General features: G+C 38.1%; 1 protein-coding gene across 1 annotated transcript in view; it reads left to right on the top strand.

Annotated features, from left to right (window-relative positions):
- The window catches only part of sema3aa (sema domain, immunoglobulin domain (Ig), short basic domain, secreted, (semaphorin) 3Aa), a 47,413-nt gene extending 35,061 nt beyond the window's left edge, over positions 1 to 12,352 (top strand). Inside the window, exons 10-17 of the mRNA XM_065285082.2 lie at positions 3,119 to 3,263; positions 3,582 to 3,801; positions 3,989 to 4,080; positions 4,207 to 4,248; positions 4,354 to 4,511; positions 7,455 to 7,522; positions 7,604 to 7,749; positions 10,152 to 12,352. Of these exons, the coding sequence (XP_065141154.2) occupies positions 3,119 to 3,263; positions 3,582 to 3,801; positions 3,989 to 4,080; positions 4,207 to 4,248; positions 4,354 to 4,511; positions 7,455 to 7,522; positions 7,604 to 7,749; positions 10,152 to 10,865 (1,585 nt within the window). The 3' untranslated portion in view covers positions 10,866 to 12,352. The remainder of the gene's footprint in view (positions 1 to 3,118; positions 3,264 to 3,581; positions 3,802 to 3,988; positions 4,081 to 4,206; positions 4,249 to 4,353; positions 4,512 to 7,454; positions 7,523 to 7,603; positions 7,750 to 10,151) is intronic.
- Positions 12,353 to 13,913: the final 1,561 nt, after the last annotated feature.

Here is a 13,913-nt window from a genome sequence, read left to right as displayed (position 1 = left end):
GCCCTTTAAGAGGCTTTGCTGTAATCTGGTTAGACTTTACGTCAGGAATTCCTCCTTGTCTTGCTCTTTTACCCCCTTTTACCTGCTTCCCCATTCAGCTTCGGCTCAAAGGAAATATGATTAAGGTGGTAACATGAACCCCGCTCCCCATCCAGGCTCCCTCTCGCCGTGCCGGCTGGAAGTAACAAAAGCAGATAAGCGATTTTCCAAAAAAGGAAGACTTTTAAAATGATGGATGAGCTCAGTTTATGTATGTGCGTGTGCTTGTAAACACGAGATGTGAGAGCGGACAAACATATCACGATTAATCACTGTCAAACAGCGAGAGGGGCCAAAGCGGACTGGGCCCGTCCTGCTCGTCTGTTCCCACCTCACCGATTTCCTAATGTATGCAGAGGAAACACAACACTGGAAAATTCAATTATAGGCTTTAAAGAATTAGACGGCTTTAATTGGTTTTCTAAGTGCCCTGTTTTAAAGATGAATAGAAGTGAATTCTGGGCACTTGCTTTTGATATTGCCACTTAATGAGCCCTGAACGCTGCCGTGATGGATCAGTATTTTATCTCTCGCCGTCTCCTGGTCTGCGTGTGTATCAGGGTGTGTAAGCACATGTGTGTGATGGAGAATTAATGTATTCATGTGCCCTGTGATTAATTGATTTTCTAACTAATTAACATTTTACAAATGCAATGGGATGATCACCACTGTGTCTTTGGCACGGTGGCTGTTTTGGGGACGCAGTGATGCATATGCAAATTTTTACATCTGGAAACACGCATATGTGCACATTATCATCAGAATTTTTTGTATACTTAATTAATACACATTCTTTGTCTTATTATAAAAGAATCATCATTTCGTATTTTTCATTTCCAAAAAAAAATCAAAATGTTGATTCACCATGCACACTTATTGGACACACTTTATTTTATGGTGTCACTAGCTATGTTTCTATTATTTTATGCGCATTTTGAACTATCACATCAAAAACTATTGATGGAAACGCCAAATTTCGGATTCGCAAAAATGTTTTACACATGCAAAAATGAGTTAATGCGAATAATGGAGACAAAAACGCATTTGCAGAATAAATTCGGACATAGCGAACATTAAGCCCATGTGACTGATCGTCTGCTGATGGATTAAACACAGCCCTGGAAGGTTTTACAAAGCAACTTTGCGTTTGAAAGTGTAAAGCATCTGTACGTGGGCGAGAACCATCAGTTGTCCCAAAGTGGTTTTGGGGGAAAACCAAAGGGTAACCTTCTGGTTTCTCTTGGGAATCCAACACGGATGTGACTTAAACTGCAGTTCATCAACTTGCCCTAAAAAGGGAGTCAATCCCATAGACCCCTTTGTCCAACTTTAAAGCAGAAAAAATTTTTTACAGTCTGGTACAAAAAGTGGTTTTGGTCTGTATAGCTAATTTTTCCCTTCATAACAGGGAGGAAGAGGGGGGATTTTTTTTGTAACTCATCCATTTGAGTTATATTAAGTCTTAAAGTTCTGCATAATTAAGGGCGGGGCCACTTGAGTGATGGGTTGATTGCCACTGCTGTTACTAGCACTGAGCTATGTGGGTGTGGTTTCAGCAAGAACTATGTTCCGCCTCTTTGCTCATGTTTGGTTATCCGGAAGCAGTGGCGGCCGGTGATTTGTCTTCTGAGTGGTGCGAATATGTGTTTGAAGTGTCATGTTGTTCGTGATTTCAAAATATGTGTTAGTTGCTTCACGTGAACCATGCGTCTGGTCAAAATCCATGCCTTAGCATTGAAAGGATTTATGATAAAAAAGATGCTCACATTCACAAAATACTCACCAGACACTTACTTAACACTAATCTCTGACTACTCATGAGATTTAAGCGAGGATCTGGCAAACGCGAGTGTCACTTTTATCAGGGTTCCCACGGGTCCTTGAAATCCTTGAAAGTTTGTGAATCTGGGGGGGGGATTCAAGGCCCTGGGAAGTTTTTGAAAATATACATACATAGATACAGGTCATTGAAAGTGCTTGAATTAATTTTATGCAAGAAGTTTTCTGGGAAAAAAATCCCTTGCCATACTTCCTGCGTCCCTGCCCCCGTCTATGGCAAGACTTCAGATAGCGATTCACTTCCTGGCTCCCGCGTCACTCTGTCTTTGTCGTTAAGCCTCACCATTGGTTGAATTTGAAATACATATTCAGATGGACTTACCACTGGAGGCGTTCCCAAAGTATCACCCCAGTGACGCAGCGCGAGTTCCCTCAAAAGGGAACTGTAACAATGTATCTTAAAAGGTAACACGATGTAACCTTGCTCTAATTTGAAATGTGTCCCCACATTTAGTCATTGAACTTGAGGGTATTGGACCTGGAAAGTCCTTGAAAGGTCCTTGAATTTGAAGTTAACTAAGGTGTGGGAACCCTGTTTTATCATAAACCACTTTTAAGCGTCTGCAGCAAGCTCGTATTTTGACATCACGTGTGATGCACATAGGTTCACATGACGCACCAAAAACATATTTTGACATGACAAGCCATACACATGACGGGCTACATACATGTTGTGACGAGCTTCACATCGTGCGCCTTTAAAAAAGAAGTCACCGGCCGTCGCCATCCAGAAGTGGCGACGGCCGGCTCCGCCCACTTTATGCTTCAAAAATGCTTTACAGAAACCTATGGGTGACATCACGGTGACTTCACGTCCATATTGTATATAGTCTTTAGGGAAAACACAAAATTCACGTTTTCTGACGAAATGCACAGGATTCTTGGCCATAGACCTATCGGTATGACTCTTATTATGCATAATTTTCTGTTATTACTATAATAATTAAATCAAGTGTAACAAAAGAAAGTAGTTTTCTGCTATAGCATGCCCACGTTTTATTATCCTATATTGATTTCTAATGGATTAAATCTAGCCCTTTCCCTCAGTAAATATCCTATTTGTAAATTCATCAAATACAAGGCATAACATAAGTTGTGCACTATTATTACTTATACACTCTTTATTTCCAAATGATTAATTCACTTTAGAAATGAACATTTATTTAATTATACACAATGTTTTTAAATTTGTGTGTGATCTTTGCATTTTAACCTTTTCTCTCATCTCTTCTTTCTTCAGTAATATCTTCCGTGGATCGGCTATATGCATGTATAGTATGGCAGACATCCGAAGGGTATTTCTAGGTCCATATGCCCATAGGGATGGGCCAAACTACCAGTGGGTTCCCTTCCAGGGCAGAGTGCCATACCCCCGTCCTGGCACAGTGAGTACTGGCCAATTTATTTGGCATTAACAAAACCGTTAATTTTTCTGACAAACTACAGCTTTATATATCTGCACTAACATTACAATGAAGCATTAACCCATGAGGGCTGGTCTACACATGTCAAGTTATAATGTTGTATATACACGATAATGTACTGTAACCATTTTGCAGATATTCATTGTGCATGTTTTGGAAATTATTTGGAAATGCATATGTCGTCCACATTTTAATGACCACAAAATAGTAAATATCACACTATAATACCACACAAAAAAGATGTGTCCGTTAGAAATGTCCTCTTTCTGTCTCCCGTAGTGTCCCAGCAAAACATTCGGAGGCTTTGATTCCACCAAAGATCTGCCAGATGATGTCATCACGTTTGCACGCCTCCACCCGGCCATGTATAATCCCGTGCAGCCGATGGGTGGGAAGCCCATCATTGTGCGCACCAATGTCGAGTACCAGTTTAGTCAGCTGGTGGTGGACCGCGTGGAAGCAGAGGATGGCCAGTATGACGTCATGTTCATCGGCACAGGTACGTTTAACTAACCAATACCAAGTAAAGAGAAGCTCAAAAGACATAATTTTTCAAGCCATATCCAGTTTCTGTTCCATGGAAAAACAACGGCATACGGGATCAGATTCGCTCCCCTTTAGCAGTGAAGTTGCTGATATTAAGAGATATTGCATGAATTCCTACTAATAATATGTTTTTAAATCAGATTTAGGGACCGTGCTAAAGGTGGTGACCATTCCCAGAGAAAGCTGGCATGATCTGGAGGAAGTCGTGCTGGAGGAGATGACTGTGTTCAGGGTAGCTTGCCGTGTTATAATTTGCACCTACAGTACATTAAATGGCTCCGTCATAAATCTGTCTGTTTTGATGTCCTAGTATATCATTAAATTAATATCTGAGATTAAACTCTTTTTTCCGATCTAGGAGCCAACACCTATTACAGCCATGGAGCTCTCCACTAAACAAGTACGTCTGCTCGCTATTAAATTCAATTCATCACGTTACTGTTCACAAGCAAAAAAAATAAAACATGTGCTGGCCTAATTGACGTCTATGTTTATCTGTCAACAGCAACAGCTGTACCTGGGGTCGGACTTAGGGATTTCCCAGATGCCCTTGCACCGCTGCGAGGTGTACGGAAAAGCGTGCGCCGAGTGCTGCTTGGCGAGAGATCCATATTGTGCTTGGGATGGGACAGAGTGCTCCAGATATTTTCCCACTGCTAAGAGGTATACATGAACCATTATATATATAATATATTACAACCTGCTGTGGAAAACTTGATTCTGGTCGTTCGTGATATCAGGGTGTAAATATCACGAACAGTAGACAAAGTGGGTCATGGCGTAATGACATATTACGATACGCCACACCACTCCAAATATTTTCACTGTGCCTGAAATGCAAAACAGACGTCTTGCCTGTACCTACCGCACGTGCCTAAAAGGCCAGAGTCAAGGAATGAGTGAGTGTGCGTAGCCTTAGCAAAACATGTAACGCAAAAAGAGACGACCTCGAGAACCACATAGTGAATGATGTACGTGGAAACACGGAAATTTGAAAAATAAAGAAGTGGAAGATTATGGGAAATGACAAAAAGGGTGTTTGAAATCATGTTTTCAAATGTGTTATTCGCCAAGATCTACGCCAGCTAAACCTCTTCAACATCAGCCAACCTTCACAGCAGATTGGGAATGTTTTTCAGTTCAACACAAGAAATCTTTTAAGCTTTTGAATACATTTGTGAAAGGATAAGAGCGCTGGCCTTGGCAGGGCTGTCATCGAGAGATATTGGAAGCTTTTAGGGATCGGAATTCCATATTGGCCTTCATGGAATATTTCCCAATGAATCATATTACTAAAAACCAACTGTGTACCCCTGCATTCTCCTACTGTTTCCTGAAGGGTGTAGTGCGCAATGTCTGCAAAAAAATGCCTCCATCATTTGCATATACACGTTCAAAACTCACCCATTGAGCCGAAATATGTCAGGTGGGTTGGGATTTTTAAAGAAAGTGATGTTTTGATAGGAAAAATGTTAACAGTTATTCTAGAAAATCAACTCAAGATTTTTTTTTTAATTATTTTAACGTCAAAAAAATTACATGCATAACCTTTTGGTGTAATGCATGGATGGCACCGTCCTTACAGTTTACTTTCAACCCAAATCAAACACAACTAGCTAAGAAACCTGAAAAGCTTTGATCATGTATGATTCTGGTGAAAAACAGGACAGGAATAAACACAACAGTCCTGCTGTAAAGCATTATGCTTGCATGTATATATTTTTATTGAAGCAACAGGGCCCTCTAGTGGTGTGAAGGTTGTAGTGCCTTACACTGTGGTACTTTACTAGGGTAGTTTTTTTTAACTTTATGATGGTAAGGACCCCCAAAAATGATGAATCATATGCAAGGGACCCTCATCCAAAAAAAAAAAAATATATATATATATATATATATATATATATATATATATATATATATATATATATATATAAAATAATGTATATATATAAAATAATGTATATATATAAAATAATGTATATATATATATATATATATATATATATATATGAAAACATTTAAATTCTGTTTAAGAAGTAGTAATTTTGCTATTGCATATTGCTTCCAAATAATTGTCTATATAGTAGATAATGGTTTGTCTTTTGTCTTTGAAAGTTTTCTGGGGATCCCTTAGAACCTTATGGGGGTCCCCGGATGCCAGTTTGAAAACTCTGGTACTAGGGCACGGTTCTTGTGTCTGAAATTGCACAAATCTATGAAATGAGTAGTATGAACGAATCTTCAGTGTGCGAGAAATATCCGTCGGCGAGATTTCTCAGTATGCATCATATGGACACTTTTCTATCCCATGAGGTCTTGGGACTCGAGAAGCGACCAAATTCAAAAAGTGAATAGGGCTGTCAAAAGATTATTCACGATTAATCGCATGCAAAATAAAAGTTATATAATATAATAATAATATATGTGTGTGCATATGTGTGTAATTATTTTGTATATACATGCAACTATGCACACATATATATACACACACATGCATGCATATATTAGGGCTGTTAAAAGATTTTATGCGATTAATCGCATAAAAAATAAAAGTTTATTTTTGCATAATATATGTTTGCTGTGTTTAATAATTTTGTATATATAATGGGGTAAGTTAATTTTTCTATTAATTTTTTCTTGAATTTAGTATTTAAGAAAAATGTTCAAGATTTTTTTTTGCTTAACCCATTGCCAGATTTTTTATGCTTGTTTTATGCACAAAAACACTAAAATTTTATATTTTTGGTCTAAAAACTAGACTTATTTTTTTGGGTCGTTTTGCTCATCAAGAAAAAGCATCATAATTTAAGAATTTTTAGATATTTTTACTGAAAACAAGACAAAAATACTAAAAAAAAATTTTCTTAAATCATTTTTTGCAGTGTAATAATGAAAACATGGCATTGTGTACTTTGAATATTATTTTCTTTGTATTTTTGTCTTGTTTTTAGTAAAAATATCAAAAAATCCTTAAATTAAGATGATGAGCAAAATGACCTAGGAAAATAAGTCTAGATTTTAGACAAAAAATACAAACTCTAAGTTAATTAGTGCTTAAAACAAGCAAAAAAAACTACCAATGGAATAAGAAAAAATGTCTTTAAATAAGTTTACTTTTTTCATAAACACTTAATTCAAGAAAATTTTTCTTATTCCATTAGCAGATTTTTTGTGATTGTTTTAATCACAAATTTGCTTAAATTTAATATTTGTTGTCTAAAATCTATACTCATTTTCCTAGGTCATTGTGCTCATAAAGAAAATACATCTTGATTTAAGAATCTTTAGATATTTTTACTGAAAACAAGACAAAAATACTAAGACAGATTTTTCTTGAAAATAATTTTTTGCAGTGCAGTATGCAATGTCGGACTCAAAAAGTGTACTAAAAAGTACAATGATGTTTGCTATCAAATAACCATTCTGCCTGTAGCTCAACAGATATAGCATGACATTAGCAACACCATGGTCATAGGTTCGAGGAAGTGCATGATGTGATATAATGTAAACCCTAAATGCTTTGGTTAAAAGTATCTGCTTATATGTAAATATAAACCAGGAAGATCACAGCTCATTTGACCAATCCACTCTCACTATGTCCCACAGGAGAACAAGACGGCAGGACATCAGAAATGGAGATCCTCTTTCTCAGTGCTCAGATTTACAACACAATGGTAAGAAGATCATACACATGCATACATGCACACACATCATTTTAAATGCTTAGATGATTACTGAGATATTTGTTGTGTTAGATGATCTGGAGGGTTACAGCAGCGTGGAGGAGAGAAGCGTGTATGGGGTGGAGAACAGCAGTATGTTTTTGGAGTGCAGCCCAAAATCTCAGAGAGCTTTAATCTACTGGCAACTCCAGAAACCAAACGATGAGCATAAACTTGAGGTACACACATGCACGCGCACTTCAAGGATTTCCCCAAAACCACTGTGGTCTCTCATGTCATGGCTCCTGTGAAATGTGTATATTTGAAATGTTTTCTCACTTCAACTTGAGCTTTCCAGACTTTTCACACATTCGAGTACAAGCTCCCTGATATTGGCAGTCTATCCGTTTTAACAGACTAATGGGCCTTTCAGACGAGACACGGCAGTCGCGAGACTCATTTTTTAATAGACATGCAAACAGCGGCAAAACGTGAGCAGTTTCACAGGTGGACCGGAGTGCTCGTGCACCTAAAATCCTGCCTCTTGCACGAACCCTGCTCTTCATGGCAGATAAAAATATTGCACGAAATGCTACACAAAACGCTTCCACTGCGCTGCGATTTCGACTCGCAACATGTAAAACGCTCATAATGCTCTTTGGCTCGAAAAATAAACATAAAAAAAAATACATTACAGGTTACTCAAACACTCCTGCCATTGGTCAGCCGAGAGCTAGTTCTGGCACCCAAACACACGCCACTGGTTAAGGCAATGTTGCTCTTGCGCCTGTTAAATGCTATAGTGTGCACTTTTTGATGAAATTACACGCCGTAACCTTCTTTATATAGTAAAAAACATATTAAACTAATTAGTTGTAAGTAAAATGTTTCTATTGTATGAAGGTGAAGAGGTGTGTTATTTCTAGTTCATTAGGATATGATGTAATAACCCCTCTTATGACCCACCCACAGGTTCGCACACAAACATCCAGCAGCTGTGTTTCTCTTTCAGATACGATCAGACAAAAATAGCGCTAAAGTAACACCTTACCCCAGACGGTCGTTATGTTTATTTAATAACGCTCAGATTTCAGCCTTCCTGCTGTGTAAGAAAATCCTCAAACTGTGCTTTGCTTTATCCTTCACCTCACATTTCACCTTGACTGATATATCCTGGTCTGGTACTAGTTTATTAGATTAAAATCTTTTATAGTATCAGAAACAGAGCTAAATCTTTTAATATTTTAATATTTTTATGTGCATTTTTAAAGCCTTTTATCTTTTAGCGGTTGAAAATAACCCAGTACCCCTGAAATATATTTATATTTTAATAACACATTATTTAAAGTACTAAAAAGTTATCACTGATATCTTGCAGTGTTGTGTAATGGTCACATGACACGTAGAATAACTCTTTCCATTTTGGTTTTGGGCTGTCAAATGATTAATCGCGATTAATTGCATACTTATGCCTTTAAGAAACATTTACATGTGTAAATATTCATGTGTATAAATATAATTTATTATTTTATTTTTATATTAATTTATTAGTATCCGTCAATTACATGTTTTTCCGGTGGCGGCTACCGTAGCTTCTCTATGCGTTTCAAAAAAGAGGGGTGAGTGGTGGACTGAGACATTGGTTGCAATTCGCAACCTCACCACGGAATGCCGCTAAAATTTACACACTGCACCTTTAAGTTTATACATATACGCGTGTGTTTATATATTTATACATAATTACACATAGGACACACACATATATATTTTATGCAAACACAAACTTTTATTTTGTATGTGATTAATCGCGATTAATCATTTGACAGCACTAGTTTTTTGTTAAGTTGCCGGCATTTTTGTTGATTTTCACAAACAAATTTACTTCTTTAAATATATAAACCTACAATATATCAAATGAAAGAACATACGCTCTGCTTTCAAACAAAAAACTGTTTCATCCTATCTTCATTTGTTCTCCTTTTATAGCCTCTTAAATATGGGTAGGTTTCTGCAAAAATCCCAAATTTTGAGCGAAAAGTTAAAATAATTGCATTTTTGTAAAGGAATCTATTACAGATTCTGATTTAGAGATGATCAAACCACACACAGAGTTTGAACTGTTTTTGGATCAGTGGATGCTTCAGTGTTTTGTAAGTTGTGTAAGAGTGCCACCTAGCTGATAATAGCGGAAATATGGATTGCCGTCAAAACTCATCATTGGCAGAGAAAGCGTTAAACAAATAAAATATATATTTTTGTTTGTGTTTTATTAAGATTATTTATTTAATAATTATTTATTTACATGTAATGATTTAATTGTAATTATTAATTGTTTTCTTCAACTTACGAACCCCCTGCAATTCAGCCGCGAACCACTGCTGGGGGATCACAAACCCCAGTTTGGCAAACCCTGCTCCACCAGATAAACAAGAAGAAAACTTTTCAAAAGAACACAGAAGTTACCACAAACTTTTAGTTATGTAATTCTGTGGAAGTTAAAATAAATCAATAAAAAAAATACAAATCAAAAGAAATTATAACCCCAAGTATATCTGTGATACACCAATTTACCTAAAGTCCTTGTAGAAAACGTTAGTCGCATCCAATCAAGGCTTAACTCCTTCCTGTCTTTCTGTTTCAGATTACGTTTGATGACCGAGTGAGTCTTACAGGCCACGGTTTGCTGATCAGAAGTCTAACCCAATCTGATTCAGGCATCTACCACTGTCACGCCGTGGAGCACGGCTTTATCCAGCCCCTGCGACGCATTAACCTTCAGGTCATCCCTTCTCAGCGCGTGGGTGAGCTGCTGCTCCGGGCAGGAGCCAACGATAAAGAGCCGTCCCCCAAACACAAACTCTGGTACAGGGATTTCATGAGCCTCCTGGAACATCCGGATCTCAACAGCGTGGACGAGTTCTGCGAGCGGGTTTGGAAGAGAGAGAGGAAGCCGAAAGGAAAGAAATCTCCCAAAGTCAACGCTGGAACCGGCGTGAAAGCAGAAAAAAATCTTCAAGCGAGCACGCGCAGCTTACAGAATCCGAACGGCCAGAGGAACCAAAACGCAGCCAGAGCGCCGAGCAATCCCAGCGTTCAGGTTCTTCCCAAGTCAGCCGGTCTGCAACGGATTCAAGTCCCCGCAAGTACCGCCAAACCGGACGGCGGGACGATCCTCCAGATCACGCAGAAGACCGCAACGGAGACCCAAAGAGCACAGCCGAACCCGGGAAAGAAAGGCGTCCAGACGCCACAGAGAGGACCTCCTCAAACAGCCAAGTGGAAACAGCTTCAGGAGAACAAGAGGGGTCGTAACCGTCGGACCCATGAACAGCAAAGACCACCGCGCAGTGTGTAAAAACATACGCATAAATATACACGCACACACGCTTCCAACCATCGACCATTTACACGAGCACAAAACCTCGAGTTACTGTGCGTGAGGTGAACCTAACTGGAATCATGTTCATTTGTTCACCGAGGAAAGCACATCCACCTTGTTGTTGTGATGTAACGGCAAAGACCTCTAACACTAGTGAATGTCCAAACTTCATACACACGATGGATACGAGACTGCTTTGACAGCGAGACTATCGTTTGCCAAAAACTCTGAGATGTGATGGTGCCAATGGGAAAATGTAAACGACATTGTAATCGTCTGTATTGGGATACGGATGGGAATGGGAGCCAGAGACGGGTTTCTCTAATTTGTAAAGACTGTAATATAGCCGCTATAGGTGCAAGCATTGTACAACTGGTGAAAGGTGAACGGCTTTAGGCATGCCTCAGTAACCGCTTGTCTAACCTGTGATCCTCGTTCGTGTAATTACATTTGAGATGTCGAGTGGGCTTGACTGACTTCAATAACTGTGGTGACCATTTCTGCCAAATGTTACAATGTGCATGAGAATGAATAAGCTCTTCCAAGATAGTTACACACTATCTTCAGATCACGACAGTGTCTGGGTGGTTGCATTAAAAATGAAAGAATGTGTCTTGTGTGTATCGCAGCATCTTTTTAAAGGATGTTATTAAGATAGTTTCATTAAGTCTGTAGTGTATTTCTAAATTATTATTATTATACTCATATTTCATAAGGTTGCGTCATATTAATTCGCTATTAATCAGTCTATGTTAGGCTGAATGCAGAGTGACCCTAGTATCTGTACATATATACATACAGCAGAACACCACGTGATTATTTATTGCTGGTAATTGTTTATTGTTCAAAGGGTTGCATTTATTTTTGATATTTTTTCTATTCGGTTGTAAACGTGTTACTGACAGGCCACAGTATCTTTAGATGGACCAACTTTTTTCTTTTTTTCTCTAATATTCGTCTTAAACCTTTGCAGATTTATTTTTATTTCTCGTTAACTTCTTTTTCTGTCTCTTTGTGCAAACAATAAATCATCTCATTAGCTGTGAATCTCACTGAAAAGGTGTGTGGGTTAAGTCTTCACACTGCATGTGAATTCTGCCGTTGTCCATCATTATATGTCGTGTGAATGGTCATTTACGTGCCATGCGAGGTGTATGAGATGTGAATATTTTTTGCCATTTGAAGATTGTCATCTTAAAATACCCTGTTCCTTTTGTGTAGTACAGGTTTGTAGTCTTCACATACATTTTCCCCTCTGATTAATTGGCGAAATTGTCATTCGATGCAATACGGAGTTCTGTCCACCAGATGGCGCTCCCGTCCACTCCCTGAACCAGATGGAGATCATATGGAGCTGGTTGGTGCAAGACGGCTTTGGAGCGGAAGGGAGCTGTCAGTTATGTACAATTGGTGTTTCTGGCATGCATTTGGTTGTCTAAATAAATATTTCCTCTATAATTTCAGGGTGGTCCTGGGTGGATTATTTGTAAGTGTCTGGTTTTGGCAACATATGGATAATGCTCAATGTTGTTGACACTTTTTACCTAACCATAACCATTTCGTTGTTTTTAAATCTTAATGACTCGTACTTTAGCAGGTTTTCAAAAAATCTTTGTATACAATAACATCCGAGTGTGTTCTGATAAAATCGTGTCAGATCCTAAATGCAATTTAGTTTTGTTTATTTACTTTTGCTTTCAAAATACCTGTTAGGCTATAAAAGACACTTGAATCCAAGCTGGAGCTAAAAGCCTCACATATTCCCATGGGAAAGTGGGATTCATTTAGTAAACAAAGTCCATAGGCGTGTTCAACTTCATTAGGCGCCGCAAGAACTGACAGGCGGATGACATCAAAGTATCGCGAGAGCGATTCGGAAGCAGACTCCTCCTTATGATTTCTCGAATCGCTCTCGCGGTACTTTGATTTCATCGACGTGTTGGTTTTCGCAGCTCCGCGTGAAGTCGACCACTGCCAACAGTGCCACTGCTACGACTAGCTGGCTGTTTTGGTAATAAAAGTATAACGTTTTTGCACTCTACATGTTTGAAGTAATGAGTAATAAATTAACAAAATAAAAAAGAGTCCCGACATTTTGTGGCATTTAAGACGCAAACAAAACAATTTTTCATATTTTTTCATGATTCAATTCAATTTACTTGCATGATGTTGTGAACATAAAACGTAGTGAGAGACGTATAAAATATCTCAATAACAGCAAACAGTAAGGCGGTTTGTAAATGACAGGCTTTAAAACGAAGGGATAAGAAAAAGAATACATTATAAAAATAATAAATTACAAAATCAATAAACTGACAGACTCAGACTGGAAGCACGATGCCATATATGGAAAAAAAGGCGGAGATAACAGCCCTCCAACGTCAGTCATCACGTGTCTGGTCAGCCGCAAAGTTTAAAGGTAAGATACGGAGGCTCGGCGTATTTATCTTTGCAAACAAATCCCAAAATGCATTTTGTTCAACTCAAAGCTGCCATATGTCTTCAAAAGACATTCAGGAAATCTCTTATGCTACTTTTAGAAAGTTATAAAGACATCTGCTGAATAGTTTTATACAGTGGAGTTGCGGTGAGGTGAGCATGTGAGTTTTATTTAAAGGGAACATTTCACAAGACTTTTTTAAGATGTCAAGTAAATCCTGGGTGTTTTAGTTCAAAATACCCAACAGATAATTTATAATAGGATGTTAAAGTTGTCACTTTGTAGGTGTGAGCAAAAATGCACCATTTTGGGTGTATCCTTTTAAATGCAAATGAGTTGATCTCTGCACAAAATGGCAGTGCCGTGGTTGGTTAGTGCAGATTAAGGGGCGGTATTATATATTTTTCACTTGCTTGCAGAGAATAGTTTACCAAAACTAAGAGACTGGGTTGATCTTTTACACATTTTCTAGGTTGATAGAAGCACTGGGGATCAAATTATAGCACTTAAATTTGGAAAAAGTCAAATTTCCATGATATGTTCCCTTTAATATGTTTCATCATTTTTAAGGTTAATTCATTTAG

This window comes from Paramisgurnus dabryanus, chromosome 1 (assembly GCF_030506205.2).
Source record: "Paramisgurnus dabryanus chromosome 1, PD_genome_1.1, whole genome shotgun sequence".
Taxonomy (NCBI): domain Eukaryota; kingdom Metazoa; phylum Chordata; class Actinopteri; order Cypriniformes; family Cobitidae; genus Paramisgurnus; species Paramisgurnus dabryanus.
This window is presented reverse-complemented; position numbering and strand designations above follow the sequence as displayed.